The sequence below is a fragment of the Macrosteles quadrilineatus genome, unplaced genomic scaffold, assembly GCF_028750875.1.
Source record: "Macrosteles quadrilineatus isolate MER2022 unplaced genomic scaffold, UCM_ALF_1.0 Scaffold_1__1_contigs__length_201487025, whole genome shotgun sequence".
NCBI classification, from domain to species: Eukaryota; Metazoa; Arthropoda; class Insecta; order Hemiptera; family Cicadellidae; genus Macrosteles; species Macrosteles quadrilineatus.
The window spans coordinates 124,266,126-124,292,734 of NW_026542594.1; the positions used below are offsets into that span (position 1 = coordinate 124,266,126).

Genomic DNA, 26,609 nt, shown 5'->3' on the forward strand with positions numbered 1-26,609 from the left:
TAAACAGTCAATGTGTAAATTATCTATGTTGTATTAACAATGTGTATAGTTTTGGATGTTGGTTTGTGTTTAATGATATAAGTTATAATCATAGAATTTTTATTATTTAAGGATTTGGCATATGAGTAAGCCTATGATAAATACACCATTTCAGAGTTCTGCCAGTTTTTGCCTAACTCTGTCCTGTAGAGTTTAAAAAGCCTACACCTTATTGTCTAAAAGTTGGCTAAATAACTTAGGTACGGTACTTTATAAAATCTGACAACCTTTTTACGTTGACTTAAATTGTAAGCTTACCTTTTCCCGTCATCATCAGAAATCATGACTGTTATTAGTTTTCAAACAAGTGATTTGTTTATAAATAACTCCTGTACTTCTTTGTAATTGCTCGATTTCCAGCAACATGTACACTAGTACTTATTTAATACGCAAGCACGATTTTTGTGACAATTACTCCTCCGAAACTACTGAACCGATTGGCATGTTTTTGGTGTCATTGGAAAGAGCGTAACTTGAAGTTGTGCAGGAAACTTTCTTTTTAGGTAAATAATTAGAGAGTGAGGCCCTGGGGCCCTTTAAAGTTTCGTATTCATCCATAAGATTAACATGGGAAACAAACATTGTTTTGAAACTCCAGCTGTTGTCAGAAACATTGTTTTGAAACTCCAGTTGTTGTCAGAAATTAAATATTAAATAATTGGTCTTCATGGAAGCATGAGAAAGTTCACAATGTTTACATTTGCTTTGACATTTTATTGTAAACAACTAGAACTGTCAAATGTCTATTTAACAAATTCCGACAGCTGATCAAAAAAAAAGTATTTTCCTTCCACCATGTAAAACAACCATGTGGTAGGTTTATATCATCTTAAACTTTATGATAGATTATTTATTATAAATCTATTTCAATGATTATGAAACAGATTTTTCCCATTGCGAAGCAAAAATTAATAGTGAGAAGAAGAACATATGTAAAACAGTCAATGTGTAAATTATCTATGTTGTATTAAAAATGTGTTTAGTTTTGGATGTTGGTTTGTGTTAAATGATATCGGTGATTAGTTATTGCATTTTTATTCTAAGGATTTTGCATATGAGTAAGCCAGAACGGTAGTGCATAGCATATGTCACCCGGCATCTACGCATATTAATAATTGTGTTTATAAAATGTAGTTTTATAGTGTGATTTTTAAAGCCGGTTTAAAAGGGTTTTTAACTATTTCGTTAACCCTCCAACTTGCAATGCACAAACTCTGTAGTGGCAAGGCATTTTTGGCAATTTTGCAGTCATATTAGCGAAAATTTCTTATAGGCTTAAACCAACAGACCAAACGTATTGAACCGTATACTTAAAGTGTTCGTAATGAAATGAAGAACTTGAAAATGGCAACAAAATAAATATTTAAAATATTGATTTTTCCCTACAAAATTATCATAGTTGCTCCAACCACTTAGTCAAAGGTTGTTGACAAGCTTATGGGAGAAAGTATGTGTCAGATTGCTGATACCGTTTATTTTATTTATTTATTTATTCATTAAACGGACATAACCAATAGGCTTACAGGTTGAAAATAATTTTGTAATATGTCAAATGTGTACAAGATGGCTAATAATAGAGATCAAAGTTAAATTAAATAACTAACCCTTTGCGATCGAATGGCAAGTATCGGTTGCCGCCCGCCATTTTTGAGCAGTCGGGAAAATGACCTATACTCACAAAAAAGTTTATCTTTGTGGTCGAATGGCAAGTATATGTCGCCGGGCACCATTTTCCCGACTGCTAGAATGACAACCTATACTCGCTGTAAAATTAAAAAAAAATCAACCTCAAAGGGTTAATCAACATAATCTATACTTATTTAATTTGGAGGGGAGGGGAGGGCGTTTGATTTTGTTGATGGTGGTCTAAAAATAACTCGAGGGAGGGGGGCCCAAAACATATGTTTGCAGGGGGGCCCGAAAAAATCTGTTACGCCACTGTTTACAATGGTCATTCTCAGCAAGCCGTTCCGTAAAACCATTATACCATTGACTTTGAATGTATGATTAAACACCTTTTTATAATAATAATACACCTGCTTATAATAATAATAATAATAAATGTTAATATTTTCTTTTTAATTAAAATTCTTTAACTTATTTGAGGAAATTATCTTGGTTGATCAATTTAAGGGTAAATATTAATTAATCATATAACAATTATAATAACATTACTAATGGTAATTAATTAATATATATTCAGATATCAGTATTCTCACCAACTCCCAGAAAAACAATTAATTTAGCAACTTGATGCCTAAACAGAATCATAGTATCAAAAATATTTAAGTATTGCGACCATTGCAGCTGTTGGCTCCTCTTTAACCGCTTGAAAACTAGTAAATGTTCAATCAGCGTTTCAAAATGTTTGGACGCAAACTGACCGATTCGGTCGTTGGCCATTCTAAGGCTCACTCATGAACCGACCAATACAGTTGGTCGGCCACTTGGAGGGCTAATAGCAACTAAAAGTCTAATATAAAGTTTTCCCAAATTTTGTGGTTGGTATTACATATTTAAAGACTTAAACTAGTATGTGCTACATTGAAAATGACTCTACAATTCAAACCTCATTTTTTAATTTTGAACTTAAACTTTGAATATCTAAAATTTAGTATTTTTTTATGTGGACTCCTTGGCTTCTGGGGTCCTTAGAATTCCTCGTTCATGGGGAAAAATTTCCATTATGTTAGTAGTTATTAAATGACTGATTACTGATTCAAATTCATGTTTTACAAATATTTTGTTTGTTTAATGTAAATTTTAAAATACATATTGATTTTTTTCTAGCTCTGACGATGAATCATCCCAGATCTTCATTCCATTTATGAATGTAAGTATTTCATACACTATTACTTACTTACTGCCGTGGCTCTTGGTACCCAAGGAGGTACTTTACCTCGCCAACACACTGCCTCCAGATTCCACAATCCATTGCTCCTCTTCTCTTCCCATTCTTCTCAGGTATCTTCTTACTTAATCTCTCCACCTCAACTTGGACCTTACAGGGTCTTCTACCCTGAGGGTTGTTGATTAGGGTGCCCTAATTGTTTTCACTAAGGAGCCATCTTCCTTTCTAAACGCATGGCCCACCCACCTCAATCTTCTACTTCTCACCTCAGCCACAATATCTGATTTCCTGTACAACTGTCTCAACCTGAACTCCCTGTTGTGCTTTACTCTCCATTCTCCTTTTTCAAAGGTTGGTCCAAAGATTTTCCTTATAATCTTGTTTTGTAACACTACAAGTCGTTTTTCAAATTTTATACAGTACTAGCAGTTACCCGGCGCGCTTTTGCTGCGCTTAACAACTATTATTTTAAATGGTAATTTGTTCATTACGATGAATAATAAAAGAGTATACCAAAAATAATAATTTATAAATAAAATTACTTTTTAAAAATGCCACGTTTTTAAACGCACTAAAAAGTATAAAATAATTTATAAAATAATGTTGAGAGAATAAATACTTGTAAGATTTAAAACGAAAAACGTGGGGCGCATGCTGATTTACAATTAACTTCACCTATTGAACTATTATGATCTATTGCATGCGCCCCACGTTTTTCGTTTTAAATCTTACAAGTATTTATTCTCTCAACATTTTATAAATTATTTTATACTCTTTAGTGTGTTTAAAAACGTGGCATTTTTAAAAAGTAATTTTAAAAAGTAGCGCAGGAGCCGTATGTGACCAGCAGATGCTGCAGCGGTGTGCGCCGTAACTACACGGCAAACCTAGCGGTGGACGCCAAAACTTCTGCTAACCGCAGCACAGCTGACGGTCTATATTTATTCTATTTGTCTATGTTCAAACCTACAAAACAGGTTGCTTAAAGTAAACATCTGCTTTTAAATTATATTTATTTGTAAACATTGTAGTTCAAAAAGTCTGGCATTGGCCCTTTGACGGATCTGCACCAAACTTCACTCAAACCATCCTTGAAAGATGCTTAATAATGCCTGAAAGTTTCGATACAATCTGTCAAGCGGTTTCGAAGTCCATAACGTATATACATATATACACACATACATACATACATACATAGTTCCTCTTTTATAGGTATAGATTATGAATTTAAAATGTCATATTTTTAAAAGTGTTTTGTTTTCATTTTGCATATCTTTTCAAATGATTTAAAAATGTATGTCAGGTAGAATTCAATTACTTGATCCAGCATGAAACAGAAAATTACGATTACAGTACTCCCAGTTAAGTTACAAGTTAGTTAAGTTACAGTACTGATTAACTAAGGTTGTTGGGACCAAGACTGCCTCAGTTAACGAAAATCTCGGATAGATTTTAACCCTAGATCTGGCGCACTATAAATTCCTGTGGTGGCAGAGTTTTTTTTTTGCACTCGGTACTTATAACATAGTTTTTGCTGTAACACATTTATTCATGAATATAAGTATATACATATATATTGTGCCATTAAAAATAAAATAATTACTGAAAGGGTACTTTGTTAAATAGGTTTTTGAACAAAGTTAGGGTTAAGGTTTTTCTAAAAACTAAGTTTTTCTTTAAAGACAAACAATTTTCAGATAGCAACAATAGTTGCAATACGTCTTGCAGGTAAGCATAGTTTACCATTTTCGACTAAATTGACTCATAAAACTGGGGAAATTTCATGAGTGTTATAAAAGTGCCGCTTGTATCGTAGCCACCACCGCCGCTTACGTGCCGCTCAGGTTGCCCCTCGCCGCTTGCCGCTCACCGCTCCCTGCTCGTATCGTACCCGAGGCCTTACTCTCAGGTTTTGCGCTAAAAGGTGTATTTTATGTATCATACAAATTATGTAAGCTGACTTCATTTCCAAATAAATCTGGTTAATCTTTACAAGCGAGCTTTGTGGCCCATCTTAAGGCATGACTTCACTATTTAAAAACTAATGTTTTATAGCAAATAATACTATGAACTTGTGAACTGTTCACATAAGTTATTTTTACAATTTTTTTACAAAAGTGGAAGATTCCGCCTTTTCTGATGGATGTACTACACCTCTCGAATCCAGGAAGACACCGAAATAAACAATGTCTGTGCATGCGCTAGACCGAGTCGGGACGGCCCCATGTCGACCTGTGTGAACGCATCCATAAGAGACCATGGTGTTCAAAAGGTCGAGTACGGCACGACGCCGCGTCGTCGCTTGAAGACGGTCGTGATGTACACGGCCGCCGTGGACGGCGCGGCGCCGTGGTCGATACGTTTGAACAGTTGCATTTACAGCAATGCTATTGAATAAACACGACGTCAAGCCGTAAACGGCGCACGGCAGAAAGTCGATACGTGTGAACGAGGCCTTATTTATGCTAAACAATTTTATTGTTTTTATTCATAATCCAGTAACCAAACACATTTTATCTTGCATGAAATGGGGTAGTAGGTTTCTTTTTTTTATGTTGTTTGTAATAGTACCAAGATGCTATATCCAAATTTTTAACCTCGGCGACCTTCCGGATCATCTCCAAAAAGCTTAAAAATCGGCGGAATTTCTCACTATTTTTACGTTTGTCCGATTTTGACCCTGAACATCACTTTTTCATAAAGAACAACATTTTTAGAACATTTTTAAAGTACATTAAATTACCTATCATTTTTAAGACCAAAACGGTTATTAGAAAGGAATAATAGAAAGAGAAAGTCAAAGTCCTGTCGCTTTGGTATGCAGCGGACCCGGGGGGCGAGCCAATGGCAGCCAATAACAACACCCCAAGCACCGAAGGGTGGGAAGGGGGAATGTTTGTTTGGCGATTGATATGTAATCTCAAGTGTCAAAACAATGTCTTCACTTCAGTCGATGTTCATTATCTGACCGTGACAGGTGTTATTTTTTTGTTAGTTTCTTAGTTGTCTTGTCATTATACTGTATATATTTTAGTTCAATATTTTTAATACATAAGTTATTAAGGTGAACGGTTTTAATTAAGTACAGTAGATTAATAATATTTGTTTGCAATGGTGGGCGAGTGTGATATCAAGTGACCAAACTTAAGTGACATATTTCAACAAGTTGAAAAAAATTAAAAGGGTGGAATCGCGTTAAAATGTTTATTGTGTTTACCCAAAACAAAAATAATTAAAGCATCAGTCACAAGTGCTTTGAATTTGAGAGCGTATGTTAAGGTAAGTGGAGAAAAAGTATGATGGTCTTGTTTTTAACTTGATGTGGAATATATATTTTTTTAATGAATATAATTTTTTTTCAGTTATAGTGTATTTCTCAATGTGTTTCCCATGCTCTTTAAACTTTAAATAGGTCACTTTTAAATTTAGTAGTAAACTATACTTTTATCACACTGGGAAAACTACTTCATCAGACTTTAAAAATCATCTGATATTTTGTAATCCATTAATTGTTTTTAAGTTAAACACAATACGGCTTTACAATTAATTTTAGTGTAACATTCAGCTAATTGAACATCAACAAACTGTGTTTTGACCTAACCGGGAACTTCAGTTGTAACTTATGTTTGTGTATCTAAAGTAATGTTTATGTCAGGAAAGGTGAGATGATCACTATTTGTTTTTGCCTTTTGAACTATTGAAAACAGAGTGATGACAAGTTTTTGTATCACCTTTGTCAGGGAAATAAATGTGCACTCGAGTTTGAGCCTAAATATCTCTGAGATGAATTATCTGATTTTGTTGAAACAAAAATTAAATATAAGCTGGTTTAAATACATTTTACGTGGTGTCAATTAAAAAATTTTCCCGTTTACCAGAAAAATGTATATAGTTGAAAGATCCTAAAATGTACCGTTAACCCTAAAGCATAACCTTCTCATTATTTTTCATTAAAACAACCATTATTACTTTAATACTACATTAAATTACTCACAATTTAGGACCAAAAAGGTGATTATAGGCCTAACACATTGAGAGATATGCCTCTTCAAGGTTCATAAAATCTTCCAAAAAATGCTTGTATTTTAAGATTCAAGCTATTCAATTTGGTCAAATCTTATAAAAGAATCATACTAAGAATATAAACAATTTATTTCATTTCAATAACAGAAAATAAGTTTTTTTTATGGAAGAAATCTATTGTAATTCAAATGTTCATACTATCAACAGGAATTGATAGAAATAATGAAGAGGAAACAGTGAAAACAGGTTTTAACTTTGCTGTCCTTTTGCCATGCATCATATTACTTCTTTTATGCCAAGTGTTTACATCTGTACCTGCAGGATATGTTGAAAATTGGAAACAATATGGATTTCATATACACTAGCTCACCACCAACGGGTTCTTCACCATTAAGCATTCTGAAAAGTTCTAGACGGGTGTTTGGATGGACATGACTATAGAGCAGGTGCTCATTTGCTTATTGAAAAGCTATGTAGGTTTGACTCGGGCCCGTGGTATAACTGACACCGTGCTCACCCGATGGACACTAGGAATGATATAATTTATTTGTAGAATATATGTAAGTGCTGAGGTTGAGGAGTAGGCCTACTGCAAGGCACATACAACTGAGTAGCATGTAGAAATGAAACCCTCACGAGTCACTCGAGTTGAAGCGAATACAGAGAAGCTGTGTGACTGGTTACTTTGTCACCCTCCATTCCCTAATACTGATGTTATAATGTTCTTAAGCAGTGGAATTGTTGGAGGGAATCTGTCAACTGTCATATGGCTAGAGATATTTACAAGGAAGCGATGTTAAGAGTTTAATGAGAAAAATATGAATAAGTCAGATACAAAAGGAAGAATAAAGTAGTATCTCTTTCTTCTGAAGTTAATACTGTGACTGTTGGCAATATAAAGGTGAATATTGACCCCCTCACACTGTTTGACAGGCTATGCGTTCTGAAGCAGATGGATGAAGAATTAGAGCACTTCTTCACACATGGATTTTCACCATTACCCTTGTCCCAATTGAATGAAAAACTAAATTATAGTTCACACATCCTAACGTCTCAAATTAGTCATACAAGTCAATCTTTAACTGATAGCCCCACAGGACGAGTCCATGTCCAAAGGTACAAGGATCATCTAATTACAGAAGCCGTTGCCCTCAGTGTTCTCCAACCGGCTCCTGCGACGATACAATTAAATAAATACCGTTTGTCACAGGCCTGTGCTCTAGCCACGAGAACCATTTATTGTAACAATGTACTTGTGTGTTTAAGTAGATAGATACGAAAGATTTGTTTCCATAAAAATTTTTTTTTATAAAACAATCTGTTGATGAAATGAAATAAATTTGTTTATTTCTTATTATGGTTCTTTTCATAATTGGGAAAGTTAGTCAAAATTTCTAACTAGTTAGAAGTTAGTCCCATAAAAAGTAACTGATAGAAGTTATTAGTTAGTTGAAAAACTAACTGATAGAAAATAAAGTTAGTTTTCAACATTTGTAGAAGATAGCTGTTTGTTGGACAGTTGTTTTAAAGGATTTCATATGTAATGAAATAATGACACATCTTGGTTACTAATTGTGTTTTAATTAAATATTAATTAAACATCGTCACATTTACATTACATTTTATTCATTACTACAACAAAATTTACTTGAAATGCCTATTAAACTGTAAAAGAAATTATTATTCAAAATTGGTGTTGCCGATTCTTCCTCGTCTGTTAGTGATGACTAGGCTTGCCGCACTGAACAGGCGTTCGCAGTTAACAAAGGTGTTTTTTAATTTTTAGATTTATATTTGTAGTTATCTTATTATAATGCATTTGTTTCATGAGTAGTGAATATTTTGTTAGTAAATTTATGTAAATTTCTAACTAAATAATGATTTACACATTAGTTTGCCGTGAGTGAATACTTAAGCAATGTCAGTGTGGTGCCCAGGTACACATCGGCAACGTCGCAGATTCGCACAAGCTCCCGCCCGGCTGGGAAATATCGTACAAACACCAGGCGGCCCGCTGCCAGTCACGGGAGAAATTTTTGTCTACAAATACAGGGTGATTACTGGGAAACGCATGTTTTTGACTTTCGTAGTACATAAGGAATATCGTTCGGTTACGGCCGGAAGTTGTTTAGCTGTGGAGGGGGAAGTGTGCAGTTTCAATTTTTGCCAAGATGTGGGACCTTGAACATCGTACGTTTGTCATGCGTCGATATTACGCAAATGGTGAATTTTAACATTGCACGGCATGGTGCTATCCCTGATCGTAACACGATATTGCGTTGGATACATAATGTTAACTCAATTGGATCTCTGCTTAAGAAGAAACCTCCTAGACTGGCAAGGACAGTTAGTACCCCTGAGACAGTTGAAAGAGTGCGCCTTGCAACAGTTCAGAGTCCTAGCCACGACGGCAGAGCAGTGACAGTGAATCCACAACGGTACCTAGAAATGTTGGAAGAATATTTCTTGCCGGAACTGTGCCATCAACGTGTTGAGATACGTAATGACGTATGGTTCCAACAAGATGGGGCAACAGTCCATAGGGCTCGCATTAGAATGGAATTCCTTCGCCGAACATTCCCTAAAAGAGTTATCTCACGTTTTGGTGGTGTCACTAGGCCGAGCGCTCACCAGGTCTTAAAATTCCAGATTTCTTTCTATGGGGATTTTCGAAATGTCGAGTTTACATAAACAAACCAAAAACAATACAGGAACTTAAAGAAGCTATTTGCCAGGAAATCAACACCATTCCTAGAGATATGATAGCAAAATCCGTAGCAAATTTTTAGGAACACCTTCAACACTGAATCCAAGCAGAATGCGACCTGTAAAATTAACAATGTTCTCTAACCACCACCTTAGAGATGTAATTTTTAAATGCTAAATTGCAAGTAATTTTATTCTGAAATTGCATATTGTGTACACTGTTTTTCCACTCATAAATACATTTTTTGCTCTGAATAACCTGAGTACTCGTTATTTAAAAAACATGCGTTTCTCGGTAATCACCCTATATAAATCTGTTTAACAACCACCTTTGTTCGCATTATAAATCTGTCATATTGGTGTTATTTCTTGTGTCACGGCACACCTGATGGTATTTTGAACAAAATGTTCAGTGTCTTATTAACGATGTTAGCTTACGTTTTAAAAATTAACAGCAGCATAAAAACTATTGTGAATAAAATTTTTAAATGCATGGAAATGTTAACAATGAACCTAAACCTACCAATAAACCATAAAAATGTCAGAAGATTGGCTCAGTGGTTTGTTTACAAATAAATTTTAAACTTCAGTGTTAGTACAGAGTTTCTTAAAAACCGGTACATTTTAGGATCTTTCAACTATATACATTTTTCTGGTAAACGGGAAAAATTTTTAATTGACACCACGTAAAATGTATTTAAACCAGCTTATATTTAATTTTTGTTTCAACAAAATCAGATAATTCATCTCAGAGATATTTAGGCTCAAACTCGAGTGCACATTTATTTCCCTGACAAAGGTGATAAAAAAACTTGTCATCACTCTGTTTTCAATAGTTCAAAAGGCAAAAACAAATAGTGATCATCTCACCTTTCCTGACATAAACATTACTTTAGATACACAAACATAAATTACAACTGAAGTTCCCGGTTAGGTCAAAACACAGTTTGTTGATGTTCAACTAGCTGAATGTTACACTAAAATTAATTGTAAAGCCGTATTGTGTTTAACTTAAAAACAATTAATGGATTACGAAATATCAGATGATTTTTAAAGTCTGATGAAGTAGTTTTCCCAGTGTGATAAAAGTATAGTTTACTACTAAATTTAAAAGTGACCTATTTTAAAGTTTAAAGAGCATGGGAAACACATTGAGAAATACACTATAACTGAAAAAAAAAATTATATTCATTAAAAAATATATATATTCCACTTCAAGTTAAAAACAAGACCATCATACTTTTTCTCCACTTACCTTAACATACACTCTCAAATTCAAAGCACTTGTGACTGATGCTTTAATTATTTTTTTTTTGGGTAAACACAATAAACATTTTAACGCGATTCCACCCTTTTAATTTTTTTCAACTTGTTGAAATATGTCACTTAAGTTTGGTCACTTGATATCACACTCGCCCACCATTGCAAACAAATATTATTAATCTACTGTACTTAATTAAAACCGTTCACCTTAATAACTTATGTATTAAAAATATTGAACTAAAATATATACAGTATAATGACAAGACAACTAAGAAACTAACAAAAAAATAACACCTGTCACGGTCAGATAATGAACATCGACTGAAGTGAAGACATTGTTTTGACACTTGAGATTACATATCAATCGCCAAACAAACATTCCCCCTTCCCACCCTTCGGTGCTTGGGGTGTTGTTATTGGCTGCCATTGGCTCGCCCCCCGGGTCCGCTGCATACCAAAGCGACAGGACTTTGACTTTCTCTTTCTATTAGGCCTTTCTAATAACCGTTTTGGTCTTAAATGATAGGTAATTTAATGTACTTTAAAAATGTTCTAAAAATGTTGTTCTTTATGAAAAAGTGATGTTCAGGGTCAAAATCGGACAAACGTAAAAATAGTGAGAAATTCCGCCTATTTTAAAGCTTTTTGGAGGTGATCCGGAAAGTCGCCGAGGTCGAAAATTTGGATTTAGCATCTCGGTACTATTACAAACAACATAAAAAAAGAAACATACTACCCCATTTCATGAAAGGTAGACCCTGATTTTCATAACAATGTTACTGGGTTATCAACATAACTGTCAAAAAGAACACAAAATGGAGATCATCTTTATGGGGGCACATCAAATTTTAACCTAAATAGCATTCTGGAACTTCAAAAAAAAAGCAATTCGCATTATGTTAAAACTAAAGTCAAAAACATCCGCAAAAGAGCAGTTTAAAGAAATAGGAATTATGACTGTTTTAGCGAATTTCCCTATAGGGAAGTAGCTATTACCGTAGGTCTCATGGTAAGACCTAGACCCGGGACCGATTATCTTTTTCATTTTGATGTCCCCAGAGGCCAAAAACACCATTCGTTCAAATTTTTATATATCTATATATAGATATATATATATATATATATGTGTCCATCCGCACGATAACTTGAGTAATTTTTGTCCGATTTTGATAAAATTTGGTTTGAAGGTGTAAGGCGGGATAAACTCGAACGAGTTCGCGAACCAGCATGATCGGACTATGGGAACGGGGGTTTACGGGGGGTTTTATGGGGTAAAAATAGGTTTTTCCCATTTTTGACCCAAAAAAAATAAAATGTTGCAAAATCTTTTCAAACCATTTTGTAGAGCTTAAAAAAACAAATAATTTAGTATATTGAAGTGTTACTATGTGCCTAATGGTTACGGAGAAAATTCCAAAAAAATGTAAATTTTAAATTCCCATGTTATTCTTATGGAGAATAAGTAAACTGTTGTAGTTTGCTTGTTTATGAACATATTTTGATCAAATTTGGAAAATGTTTTTATTTCTTACTAACTATTAACATTTTATAAAAAAAGTTTTACCCTCCCTGATGCAGCAAACCTAAGTACCTGTTAAAATAATTCTATTTAAATAGGAAATAAATGTTAAATTTTTAAGTAGACATTTTAGTGTAAATCCAATTAGACATATGGAAATTCGCTTAGTCTGCAGGTTTGCTGCGGCGGGGGTATTTAGTTTATACATTTATCAAATAGCCCTTTATATTAAATCAAACCATGAAAGATTTCCAAAATTGAACTCTTTTCATACATATTCAACCAGAAAAGGTAATGAATATGCATTCAACAGACATAATTTATCGGTTTATGAAAAAATCCCATCTTATAGTGGTGTTAAATATTTCAATAGCTTACCTGACAATATAAAAAATATAAGTAATTTTAATTCATTTAAAAAACGTTTGAAATTATTTCTCACCAACAGACCCTTGTATAAATTAGAAGATTTTTTTCCAACTTCCTGAAATTTGATTTTTTGATAATAACAACATTCTTTGTAAGTAGTCTTAAGTTTAATATTGTGTTTTTATAACTGACTCCATTCTGTACAAAATGTGCAATATGAATAAAGTTATTTTGATTTATTGATTAATCAAAATTGATGTATAGATCAATTCAATATGAGCTCAAAACCAATTTGAAAAAAAAATCAATGAACATATATTACAATTCTAAATATGTGCTTGCTAAGCAACGCCAAGCTTAATTCTTAACCTTGAACTTAAATTTGAATTCTGTTATAAAAACAACTAAGTTTGTTGTCAGTAGAGATTGTTATTATTACTAATGAATAAACTTTGCCAATGTATAAAAATTAAAACAAAAAGTGAAGAACGTTGTTTACTGGGATTCACATACATAACCTCAACCTGACAACAAACCAAAGTCAAACAGACGATATCAGATGTAATCTATTACGAAAACAGCTAAAATAGTGTTTGCTAACCGGACCCAATGCAATTAAATTATTGTTAAAAAAATTATAGCTGGAAGCTTTTGGATCAAAACAATGTTCTTTTAAAGCCAATTGTTTGGTGGTTGAAATAGTTGTTTGGTGTTTTAATAATGTGTAAAATACTGAGAGTCGCTGTCAGCAATCATCGGCAATTTATGCGTTTACACATTGCGTCGCTCATGAGCAACGCTGCGGCACTAAAAGGGTTAAATATTGTTGTTTTATTTCAATGTTTAGAAAATATTATAGGATTTAGAGTTTATACCGTTTTAGTGTAATTATAGACTTAGATGAATTTTAATATGTAGAAAACCGTAATGCGGACAGAATTACTGATATGGACTGAGATTTCTCTTAACTTGTCACAGGCAATGCAATACTCGCTTTTTAGCTGATTTCTACAAACATATTTATAGATAATAAAAATAATTTACTTAAATGATGGTTTAAACCAGGATGTAAGGTTGGGGTCTCCAGATAATTCAACCACTACATCTGTAGACCTGGAGGAGATGTTTCCCCCTCTCATATCTGGATCACCTCCATCCAGCATGAATATTGGCTGTGAGAAGAGAGTGACTCCCCCCAGCTCCCCAAATATAGGCCAGAGCAGGTAAAACTAAACCTGCTTCATCTAGACCATTATACCTAATACTATGTTATTGAACAAACTTGAACCAAAACAGCTGATTTTTGTAACATCATTGACTATACACAGAATAGACTTCATTACAGTATATGGATAGTTAATATATTATATTTATAGTTATAGTTCAGGGACAAGTAAAAAAATAATGATTTGTTTTTGTTGTTGTGAGATAATATGTAATTCAAAATCAAAATGATTTTTGCACCATATTATTGGAAATTTCTTCCTTATTTCAGTGATACCACCCTTTTCTTTGTAAACATAAAATATCCCTTGTTCTGATTTTTTTAAACATAGCCTAACGTGTTTGGCAGTTTTATGACACGTAAATGGTGCAACTGACTGCTCGAAATTTGTGTTCACTTTAATGCTCAATTACGGTGATCCTTCTGTGAGTTAAAGTTCATATATTTAACAAAATGCAAGTTTAGAATCTTATCTTTCAAACGGTATGAAAATTATTCTATTTTACTATAGTTTTTAACTATTTATTTGGAGCTAACTAAAACCTTACAAAACACAACTATTATAGTCGCTGCTACTTCAGAAACAGGGTTGGTATGGTCAGTGAAAAGCTGGAAAAGTCAGGGAATTTTGTTGGTCTGGAAAAGTCAGGGAATTATGAAAAAATCTGGAATTTCTCCTGAAAGACTACCTTTTTACAGATATGCTACGTTTTGCTCTAAACATGTTTTTGTCAGGGTGATGACTAATGGCAAAAAGAACGACATAAGTACTGATGCACATTTTTATATTGATAGTTAGTTAGTTATCAGTACGGGGGAGGAATCGATATGTATATAGTTTGAAACAAGTTTTGTATTTGGGAGTGATTAAATAAGTTAAATATTTACATTTTATCTAATATTTCTTGATTTTGATTCGTCGATATCGACTTAAGGTATACCTGGAAAAAGTATAATATCAGTCTGGAAAACCTGGAAAAGTCAGGGAATTTTATTTACCAAATTTAGTACCAACCCTGAAAAACACCTCCCGCGACTATTATAGTCACGCTGCCAGTTGGAAGGTTAATTAAATATCAAGTTATTTATTTGCTTGTGATGAATTCCTCCCCAACTGAAAGCATTGTCAGTTTCAAAAACATCCTTGTATTTATTTATATGAAAACGAGCTGCTTTACCCGTGCTTCGCAGCGGGAAGAAAACGTGGAAAATAATAATGTTTTTAGATTTTTTTTTTTTTTTCTAAAATAAAATAAAATTGCCTTACTTATGGGATAGGCCTACATGGGCAGGTGCCTGTGCGTAGGCCTGGCTGTTATCAGTCTAGCAAATTGAGGGCACACACTAAAATTGGGAAGGTTTTTAAGCCTTGTTAATTAAACTTGATCGTTTAGCGGATAAGAGAATGTCGGCGACGACAACCAAAGCCAGTGCAATCTAAGACAGGAGACATTGTGAGGGCGAGGGGGGTCGAAGGGTCAAGGATTGTTTAGTCAGGGTCAAGTAAGGTTAGGTCTGATCAAAGTTTCGGCCTCTTCATTGGTAATCGTGTACAGTAAAACAAGCATCTGTTTTTTGAATTTCTGTATTGAGGGTAAACTAAAAATGTGTTGAATATTATATTTTTGAATTAGATTTCGATATAGAATCTGAGCAACATAAAAACAGTTGGTAGTTAGAACTGACTTATGTAGCTGAGGGACAGATATTCCAACATTGTGTGAATATCTTGTGTAGTGTTGATGTGTGACTGCTGTAAGGATCGTGTTTGAGTGTTTGAATGTGTGACTAAGAAGAAACTGAATGAAAATATGTCTGACTGGTAATACTCCCGTCTCACGGAATAGCGCCTCAGTGGAGTACCTTTTATTTTTTTTAAAAGCTACTTTCAAAATTGATCTTTGGACCACAGATCTTCCGCTGTATAAAATAGTTACACATCTATTATTCATTTTAGAATAAAAACTCCATCTCACCACCTAGGGAAGTAAAATTAATTTCTTTATGGGGTTTAAACTTCCTAGTCAGCCATTACAGTATATAAGTGGTGCTGATGTGTGTTTAAAAATACAGCAACTCTATGATTTAATTTAAAAATAAAAATATAAAAGTGTAAACCTAAGAAACCTACTTACTTTCAAACCCCTACTATTGATATTAATAGATCCAAAAGAATATGACTACATACCCTACTGTAACAATTAAATTAAATAACTAAAACTTTGCAAGCATGTCAGGCGCAGCCCTTATGGAAATTGGCCTGTGCGGTAGAGCCCTTAAGACATTCGTCCATACCAATATTTTTCGGCAAATATACATACTCTAAGCTTAATTTTGATGCGCTATATGTCTATACTTTTTCTTGACAAAAGGCCTTAAACGTTTACACAAATTGGAATGTATCACTTTTATAATATAATAGATATTGTAGACATAAACCAGCAGCTTGTTTGTGTGGTCTCCAGTTGGCAGTTGTTGTGTATGATTGAATTGATGTGGTTTTCATTTGTCAGAGAGCTGTGTGAGCCATTAGAGCTACAGTTGGACTACTGGCTCTTGCCTGGCAAGTCCTTGGATGCCAGAGGTGATGTAGTCTCAGTCAACTTAGACAAAAAGAAGACTGACTCAACCAAGTCCTCATTGAAATCCACTTTCCGCTCACTACAAGTCGCTCGACTGCCTTTGCTTGGTGAACAGCCAACTCCCCACTTCACTATCAGCTACTCCACAAAGGAGAAGAAACAAAAGAGTTGAGTACCTAACTGTAAAATAATGTAATAGTAACACCCCTGATGTAGTAAACCTGCAGACTAAGTTAATTTCCAATTGTCAATTTTGATTTTTATTAAAATATTTCCCTAATTATGTAAGAGTACTTCGGTTTACTGCTCCAGGGAAGTATAAAATGTGTGATTTTAGTTAAAAGTTAATATAAGCCTACAGTAGAACCACTTATATACGATCTCAGCTTAACCAACACCTCGAGATATTCAACCGTCTACTTGTTTCCTGTCTGGGGTGATAATCCCAAGCGTGTTAGGTTAAACAAAAGGCCAATTACGGATGTTGTAGTATGGCAGTAGACAGTCACCGCTATCGCCAAGACATGCTGTCGCCTTTAATACATGCTCACTGGTGTCGCCACAGTTGCAGTATGTTATTACCGGTGTTGCCGAGACGGCAAAACATACTCATGGGTGTTGCCACAGTTGTAGAAGGTGATTACCGGTGTCACTGAGACTGCAGGACAACTCCTGAGTGTTACCACAGTAGTTGTGGGAGGTTATTACCGGTTTTGCCGAGGTGGCAAAACATACTGACGGGTGTTGGCACAATTGTGGGAGGTGATTACTGGTGTCACTGAGACTGCAAGACAACTCACGGGTGTCACCACAGTTGTGGGAGGTTATTACCGGTGTTGCCGAGACTGCAAAACCTGCTCATGGGTGTTGCCACAGTTGTGGAAGGTGATTACCGGTGTCACTGAAACTGCAGGACAACTCATGAGTGTTACTACAGTAGTTGTGGGAGGTTATTACTGGTGTTGCCGAGATGGCAAAACATACTGACGGGTGTTGCCACAGTTGTGGGAGGTGATTACCGGTGTCACTGAGACTGCAAGACAACTCACGGGTGTCACCACAGTTGTGGGAGGTTATTACCGGTGTTGCCAAGACTGCAAAACATGCTCATGAGTGTTGCCACAGTTGTGGAAGATGATTAACATAGATGATAAACAAGATTAGTTTAAGAGTTAACTTTTTCTCGATAAGAAAAACATTTAAATTTCAAATGTACAGTACAGTTTTTTGAAATTGTCTCTATACCTTTAATCCTAGAACCATGTGTCAACTAAGTAATTTAGTTTATAAGCTTGACTCGATATTTGAAATCAAGCGAATATGCAGCAAGCGAGATCATTACTGGTCCTAAATGCCTTTTGTCTTTCAGCTATCACTTAATGATGCTATCTAACAAAAGTTTGACGTAAGATAGTAACTCGGCCTGGGTTTGGACCGTTCCCTTTCTGGACCGTTCCCTTTCAAAAAATAAATAAAAATAATTTAAAATCGTGCTATGGTAAATTACTGTATTTTGTTGTTCCAGTTATGCGGTTAGGTAAGAAGAAAGAAAAGGAGAAAGAAAATGAACCCAAGAACCAGGTCGTAGAGGGAGTCTCAAGATTAATTGTGTCACCCAAAGCTCAAAATATCCCCCTTAAGTGTAAGTGCTAAGATATAAAGCTGAAAATCAATGGTCTAAGATTTATTTGTCAATTTAAATTTGAACTACAGCATCTGCTGAAAAATTATATGTATATAATTGAGAACTATTTGCACTGTGAGCAGAACAAAATATTTGGTGCTGTTAAAAGATGTGCTAGCAATTTTTAAGTCATTAAACAACACAATGCCATGTAGGTAAAACTGATACACAGCAAATCTATGATGGATTTTAAACTTGTGTTTCAATATACAGTAGACGCACACTAATCCAGCATGTTCGGGACTTTGGTGATGCCAGATTATTGAAAATTCCTGATTACTTGAATGTAACGGAATATGTAATGGTAACCGTTATTACAAGACTAATGAAAATACCGCTATTTTTAGAGCTTTGAGTGTCTGCAGATCGCTATTAATGTTTGCCAATTGCCTCAGATAATGCAGTTCGCTGCGGATGTTTGCCGATCCCTCCCTACTCCGCCAAATGTTACCAACAACGCCAAACTCGCTACCCAAGTTTTCGGAACATGTTAATATGGCTTGAAACAGCATTCAATTTTTTTTTAGACAGATGCCGGATTATTAAAAGCACCATGCCGAATTGGCGAGCTTTTACTATTTCAGGGATTCTGAATACAAAAGTGATATGGGTTCATTTTGGAAAACCCTGAAAACTCATGTATAGAGGATGAAATCCTACAGGTTAAGTCCAGGTATCGATACAGGTTAAGTATGGCCTCTAGATACTTAACACCAGTTTATAGTTGTCACGGCTTAAAGTGCAATGGGACAAAATTTCCTATTTCCTATTCTAGTAACAGTACTGGAGTAAGCCTAAACTTTTTATTGTTCCAGTTCCAGTGTGTATCGATGGGACAGAGTGGTCTGGAGTCAAGTTCTTTCAACTCTCTGCTCAATGGCAGACTCACATTCGCCATTTACTGTTTCCTATACTAGTAACAGTACTGGAGTGAGCCTAAACTTTTGATTGTTCCAGTTCCAGTGTGTCTCGATGGGACAGAGTGGTCTGGAGTCAAGTTCTTTCAACTCTCTGCTCAATGGCAGACTCACATTCGCCATTTACTGTTTCCTATACTAGTAACAGTACTGGAGTAAGCCTAAACTTTTGATTGTTCCAGTTCCAGTGTGTATCGATGGGACAGAGTGGTCTGGAGTTGAGTTCTTTTAACTCTCTGCTCAATGGCAGACTCACATTCACCATTTACTGTTTCCTATTCTAGTAACAGTACTGGAGTAAGCCTAAACTTTTGATTGTTCCAGTTCCAGTGTGTATCGATGGGACAGAGTGGTCTGGAGTCAAGTTCTTTCAACTCTCTGCTCAATGGCAGACTCACATTCGCCATTTACTGTTTCCTATTCTAGTAACAGTACTGGAGTAAGCCTAAACTTTTGATTGTTCCAGTTCCAGTGTGTATCGATGGGACAGAGTGGTCTGGAGTCAAGTTCTTTCAACTCTCTGCTCAATGGCAGACTCACATTCGCCATTTACTGTTTCCTATTCTAGTAACAGTACTGGAGTAAGCCTAAACTTTTGATTGTTCCAGTTCCAGTGTGTATCGATGGGACAGAGTGGTCTGGAGTCAAGTTCTTTCAACTCTCTGCTCAATGGCAGACTCACATTCACCATTTACTGTTTCCTATTCTAGTAACAGTACTGGAGTAAGCCAAAACTTTTGATTGTTCCAGTTCCAGTGTGTATCGATGGGACAGAGTGGTCTGGAGTCAAGTTCTTTCAACTCTCTGCTCAATGGCAGACTCACATTCGCCATTTACTGTTTCCTATTCTAGTAACAGTACTGGAGTAAGCCTAAACTTTTTATTGTTCCAGTTCCAGTGTGTATCGATGGGACAGGGTGGTCTGGAGTCAAGTTCTTTCAACTCTCTGCTCAATGGCAGACTCACATTCGCCATTTACTGTTTCCTATACTAGTAACAGTACTGGAGTGAGCCTAAACTTTTGATTGTTCCAGTTCCAGTGTGTATCGATGGGACAGAGTGGTCTGGAGTCGAGTTCTTTCAACTCTCTGCTCAATGGCAGACTCACATTCGCCATTTACTGTTTCCTATACTAGTAACAGTACTGGAGTGAGCCTAAACTTTTGATTGTTCCAGTTCCATTGTGTATCGATGGGACAGAGTGGTCTGGAGTCGAGTTCTTTCAACTCTCTGCTCAATGGCAGACTCACATTCGCCATTTACTGTTTCCTATACTAGTAACAGTACTGGAGTGAGCCTAAACTTTTGATTGTTCCAGTTCCAGTGTGTATCGATGGGACAGAGTGGTCTGGAGTCAAGTTCTTTCAACTCTCTGCTCAATGGCAGACTCACATTCGCCATTTACTGTTTCCTATACTAGTAACAGTACTGGAGTAAGCCTAAACTTTTTATTGTTCCAGTTCCAGTGTGTATCGATGGGACAGAGTGGTCTGGAGTCGAGTTCTTTCAACTCTCTGCTCAATGGCAGACTCACATTCACCATTTACTGTTTCCTATACTAGTAACAGTACTGGACAACTTTTAGGTTTTTCTGATAATTCACTAAAATGGATGAGATCATATCTTCAGAGCCGAAAGCAGTGTGTATGTCATGACAACTTGACGTCCGACTGGAGAAATGTTCCCTGTGGAGTTCCTCAGGGTTCAATTCTTGGCCCACTACTTTTCACTGTTTACATTAATGACATTAGTACAGTACTACACCACGTAAAGTTTCATTTTTATGCTGATGACCTGCAAATTTATTCTCATTTTAAAGTCAGCGATATAAATGAAGCTATAGACATAATGAATCACGACATTGACAACATTGTTCAATGGGCAGCACAGAATGGACTTAGACTCAATCCTGACAAAACAAAACCAATCATTATAGGTCACTCACGTTTACTAAACAAACTTGAAGAAGACAATTTACCAAAACTCACTGTAAATGGAATTACTTTGCAATATCAAAACAAAATCAAAAGTCTTGGATTGCTGATGAACCGCACATTAGACTGGACTGACGCGGTGGTAGATACTTGTAAAAGAGTATTTGCCGCCATTCACACAATGAAGAAGATGCAACGACTCCTTCCTTTTCACATTAAACTCTTACTGGTCAAATCACTTGTGTTTCCACACTTCAATTACTGCAACACTGTGGTTAATGATATGACTGTGGCTTTGGCAACAAAACTACAACGTGCACAAAATTATTGTATTAGATTTCTGTTTGACCTTAGGCAGGACGACCACGTCACACCTTATTACATAAATGAATCAATTTTGAAATTAGATGACCTCAGAAAACTCCGAATACTTTCAATCACTCATTCGGCTATCAATCTTGGAATTCCAAATTACATTGCAAAGAATTTTGAATTTTTGAATGAAAGAGGTGCAAGGGATACTCGCTCTGGCTCGTCTACGTTGCGCATTCCTCGTCACAGAACAACTATTTATAATAAATCATTTGTAGTCACAGCATGCCGCCTATGGAACTCTATACCCGATGCCATTAAATCCATAGAAAACCGATCCCGACTGAAGGCGACACTGAAAGAATATTATCTCAACCGGATGGTAGTGGCGTGGCGGGATGGCGTGCGTTAGGCTTAGCTGCTGCAAAGAGTGTATGTGTGTGTGACTGTATGCTAGGAAAATAAATGTATGTTATGTTGTTTATTATTAATTATGTTACGAAATGTGTATTTTACTTTTGTTCATATCATGTATTATTGTTATTACTATTATTATTTAGAGGTTAACTGTAAGAAAGGACCATGAGGTCCTAAGTTCGCCTCAATAAAGAAGGATTTTCATTTCATTTTCATTTTACTGGAGTAAGCCTAAACTTTTGATTGTTCCAGTTCCAGTGTGTATCGATGGGACAGAGTGGTCTGGAGTCGAGTTCTTTTAACTCTCTGCTCAATGGCAGACTCACATTTGCCATTTACTGTTTCCTATTCTAGTAACAGTACTGGAGTAAGCCAAAACTTTAGAATTTTCTTAGAGAGCTCCTGTTGAAATTTGATCAATCTTTCCCATTAAAATCTGTTAAAATAAATTCTAGTAATTAAAGTAAGTGTAATAAAATGTGGATAACACCTGGCTTATCTGCAAAAAAGAAAAGACTATTGCATATGTTGGATAAAAAAGTGGTAACATTGATTTTAAGAATTACTAGTGTCACTGTTGCTCGAAATCGAGCAATTGCTAAGTATTACAGGCGTTATTTTAAAACGAATAACAGTCATATTTTTTTATGACTATAAAAGATTCGACTCAAAGATTATGGAATACTCAAGATGTACATAACCAAACGATATAATCAACATTTCTTGAAATATCTTATCATTTTTCAAAAGCTGATTTTGTTTTTTAGTGTTTATAACACACATTATTTCTATTTCTTCCCCTTGGTGGTGTTCTATGACTTTCCTATGTTTCCATAGTTTGCAAATCGTCTCTTTCAATGATTACTAAGAAATGCAGCACAGTGTTAATTCAGTTTTCTTTTTAGTATATCAATTTATCCAGGCTCTCTCGTTTTTCCCCATTGTAATAATTACGCCAACCCAAATTCAAATAGTAACCATTTCAACCGAGTAAGTAAATGTTTGTGGCAAACTAACTGTTAAATTAGCAAACTTATTGACTGTTTACAATTAACATATGTTCTTCTTCTCACTTTTAATTTCTGACAACAGCTGGAGTTTCATAACAATATTTGTTTCCCATGTTAATCTTATGGAGAAATACAAAACTTTAAAGGGCCCCAGGGCCTCACCCTCTAATTATTTCCCTAAAAAGAAAGTTTCCTGCACAACTTCACGTTACGCTCTTTCCAATGACACCAAGAACATGTAAATCGGTTCAGTAGTTTCGGAGGAGTATTTGTCACAAAAAACCTGCTTGCGTATTAAATAAGTACGAGGTGTAAGCCCGTCCTACGTACGGAAATTCTGTAGTCAGTTAAAACCGTGTACAATTCAGATCAGCTAGTTTACACATATAAAGACAAAGTTTCTTGCAGTTTTAATGTGAAAAATCATCTTGTAAACAAATGTTGTGTGACCAAATATGTTTTTATTCCATCATAGGCCTATACGATATGCATTTTAAATCCGATAATTTTACAATAAAACAGAAATTCTGCAATTTTTACGATGTGAAAAGCCTTGAAGTGAGATTTGCAGCCAATTCGCACAGACGCACACTGATTATAAGTAGCCTACAATAGTCAATTGAGAAGTGTATAGACCTAGTCAACGATACCGCCTTCCATAGCATACCTGCCTCTTCCATAATTATTATCACCACAATACAACTACTATACACAATTTCCAGTAGGTCTGAATAGAAAGGACCTAAAATAAAACGATAATATCCAATAAAAAACACAGTACACATAATTTAACTTTGGTGTCCTAAAATCAAAACTAATCGTCACACCTATTCTTTAAATCAATTTCACTGCATTAATTGCTAAATAAATAAGTGTAAACAAAGAAAAGTAAAAACAATAACAGTTTGTTTTGAAACAGCTATTTGGTTCAAATAACATTCATTTGAAAAAAAGAACTGGTCACATGTAGCAGGAATATAAAAAGTAAACACGCCAGTAAAGCTAATGACGTAATTGTCAATGTTTATTATCCATACCGTTATCAGTTCTATCCTTGATAATTACCCACCCTCCAAATGTACATCGTAATTTCCCATATTATTTAATTTAAACTACAATATATTCATAGTTGAAATAAAAGTGATATTTTCACGTTTGGGGGCGCTGATATAGGCACTAGGGTGGGCTGAAAAAAATCGATTTTTTTTTTCAAAGTTCTAATAGCGCGGAAAAGTTGCGAATCATACAGACAACAAAAAAGAAAAAAAATTATCAAAATCGGTTAACATTTTCCGGTCGCGCATAGGCCCTAAAGTTTGAAAAAAAATTGAAAAATTTGATTAAAAAAAAAAAATTCTAATTTTTAAAATTAACGTTTTTGTATTGTAATAGTTTGTTACGTCTTCTGATTGAGCCTAAAAACAATGTGTTTTAGTTTGGTTTAGATCAGTTGATATCTTCCGGTCGCGCACTAGTTCCAAAACTTAACAAAATATTGAAAATTCCTCTTTTTTATGACTAGGCTTATGACAATATGGGTAAATAAAAGTTATACGCAAATGATACTTTTTGACTTGTTCTGTATTTAAAAGGAAGTATCAAAGGTTCAGACTGGTATTTAACAATAGAAATAGACAATAGAACAATAGAATATAGAATAAAGCACACTGAATAAATAGTCTATCTCAATTGAATCCTTCCGTCCAGTGGATTATTTTCTATGTTGTAGCCGACGGTACTTTGAAGTCCGATTTGCTGGCGAAGTTAGGCATTGACGATCTGGACAGCAGAGTGGTTCTTATAAATCCATCTCGGGATTCAGCTCCACAGACTTTTCCAGAGGCTTCCCAGACGAGCTTCACGCAACGTTCAACAGCCTGTGTATGAACTGGGAATTGCGCGAAAGGAATTTTCCAGTCAGGAATCGATTCATTCTCCATCTGTGATCTGATCTCATCATCACTTATATTTCTTAACAATGGGGGCGAGGATAGGTCACATTCCATCCAGTTAATAATTTCTGTGTATTCTTGTGCGCTGAAATTTATTTTTGGTGGAGTAAATGTTCTTATCCTCTTCCTTCTGGCGTCCCTCTGCCTTGCTTTTAGAATTCTCCGAAGTCCAAGCTCTCGTACGTGTTTCCTGTTATCTTGAGTCATTGATAATAGGAGATGTTCTGGGTGGGCGAAAAACCCGTTCCTTTCAATTACAGGGTCTATGACATCAATCAAAGGATTTGGCAAATACCTTGTTGATTGTATTGCCTGGTAAACAAGTTTTGGACCGTCTGTGAAGTTTTTACTAGTTTTTATGGCAAACCATAGTGGCATGTACGATTTCAGTATAAACAAAACGTGATCTTGAAGTTCAGGGGAAGGGTTTTCCTCACTTACATACAATCTGAGAGTTCGATTGGCTTTTGTCAACCACCTTGAATGTGATAAGTGCCCAGGATCCCGTTCAGCCAAATCTTCTTTACAGGTTCCTGATACTATCGCTTTTGAAATATCAAGTAGGTATTGCTGATCTTTGCTGAGCACATTTTTGTCTATCTGTGGAATCTGACAATCAATTCTCTGGAAGTTAACCACCGGCAGTTTTTGGCAGGAAACTAACTTTTCACCAATTGGCCCTTTGGAAGTACTAGGCCTCGTTGTCTTGCCATCCAGGTACTCAAACAAATGCCGAAATGGCAACTCATTGAAATGGAGGAGGCAGATAGCCCATTGTACAGGTTTTGTTATATAAAGTTCAACTCGGCGTACTAGTCCAGTCTTCCATCCGGTATTGACAGCAGTCAGTGTTGGGTAGTAGCAAACTACAAGTAGCAACGCTACTGTAGTTTGCTACATTTTTTGTAGCAGTAAATGTAGCATTGCTACTTTTGTAAAACTGTAGCAAAGGCAGTAGCATGCTATATTTGTAGTAGCAGTAAATGTAGCATTCACTACTTTTTTATGCTACTTTTTACAACAACGATATGTTTTTCTTTATCAGTAGCCCTACTTAGTAAATCACAGTATATGCTTTATTAATTCATGATTTCAAGTCCATTCAAGTTTTCTTAATGTTATATTTTCAACATGTGTTTTTAACAACCAGCTCATGTCTCTTGATGGACTACTGAATATGTTTGTCTGTAAAGTTTGGTTTAATATATTTTATTTTTAAACTACAGTAGAACCTCTTTAATCCGAACTAATTGGGACCAGGGGTAGTTCGGTCTATTGAATAGTTCGGATTACAGAACATATTGTTGTTTTTACACAACAATAGCTAAAACATGCCTAAAATTGATCAAAATTAATTTGGGAAAAATTACAAAATGTTTTGTAAAGTAAACTACAGTGTTTATTTAATACAGTAGTAAACATGGTGAATAAACAGTACTGTAAATTAAATACAGTATACAATAAAGAATTGCTGTACTGTGTATAGAGTACAGCAATAAGGGGTTCGGATTAGTGGACGTTCGGATTACGGGGGTTCGGATTAAAGAGGTTCTACTGTATGCATAATTTAAGTGAGACATTTGCCAATTTATTTACGGTAATAATATTAAGTTACCAGTACGGTAGAGGAGTTGTTTTTTTTATAGGAGGTTTAGGATCACGGCTAAGGGGTCGTCCACATATTATTATGTAACACGTTTTTGTCATTTTTTTTAAACCCCTCCCTCCCTTCCTGAGGCAATGCAAGCCTAAATCCCTCCTCCCACCTCTGTAAGACATTTTCTTAAACCATGTTGTGGGGTATGA

At 35.3% G+C, this 26,609-nt stretch overlaps 1 protein-coding gene across 1 annotated transcript in view; it reads left to right on the plus strand.

Moving 5' to 3' along the window:
* LOC128984351 (phosphofurin acidic cluster sorting protein 2) overlaps positions 1-26,609 on the plus strand; it is a 266,594-nt gene that overhangs the window by 222,455 nt on the left and 17,530 nt on the right. Inside the window, exons 17-20 of the mRNA XM_054403662.1 lie at positions 2,830-2,872; positions 13,836-13,993; positions 16,509-16,744; positions 18,103-18,219. Of these exons, the coding sequence (XP_054259637.1) occupies positions 2,830-2,872; positions 13,836-13,993; positions 16,509-16,744; positions 18,103-18,219 (554 nt within the window). The remainder of the gene's footprint in view (positions 1-2,829; positions 2,873-13,835; positions 13,994-16,508; positions 16,745-18,102; positions 18,220-26,609) is intronic.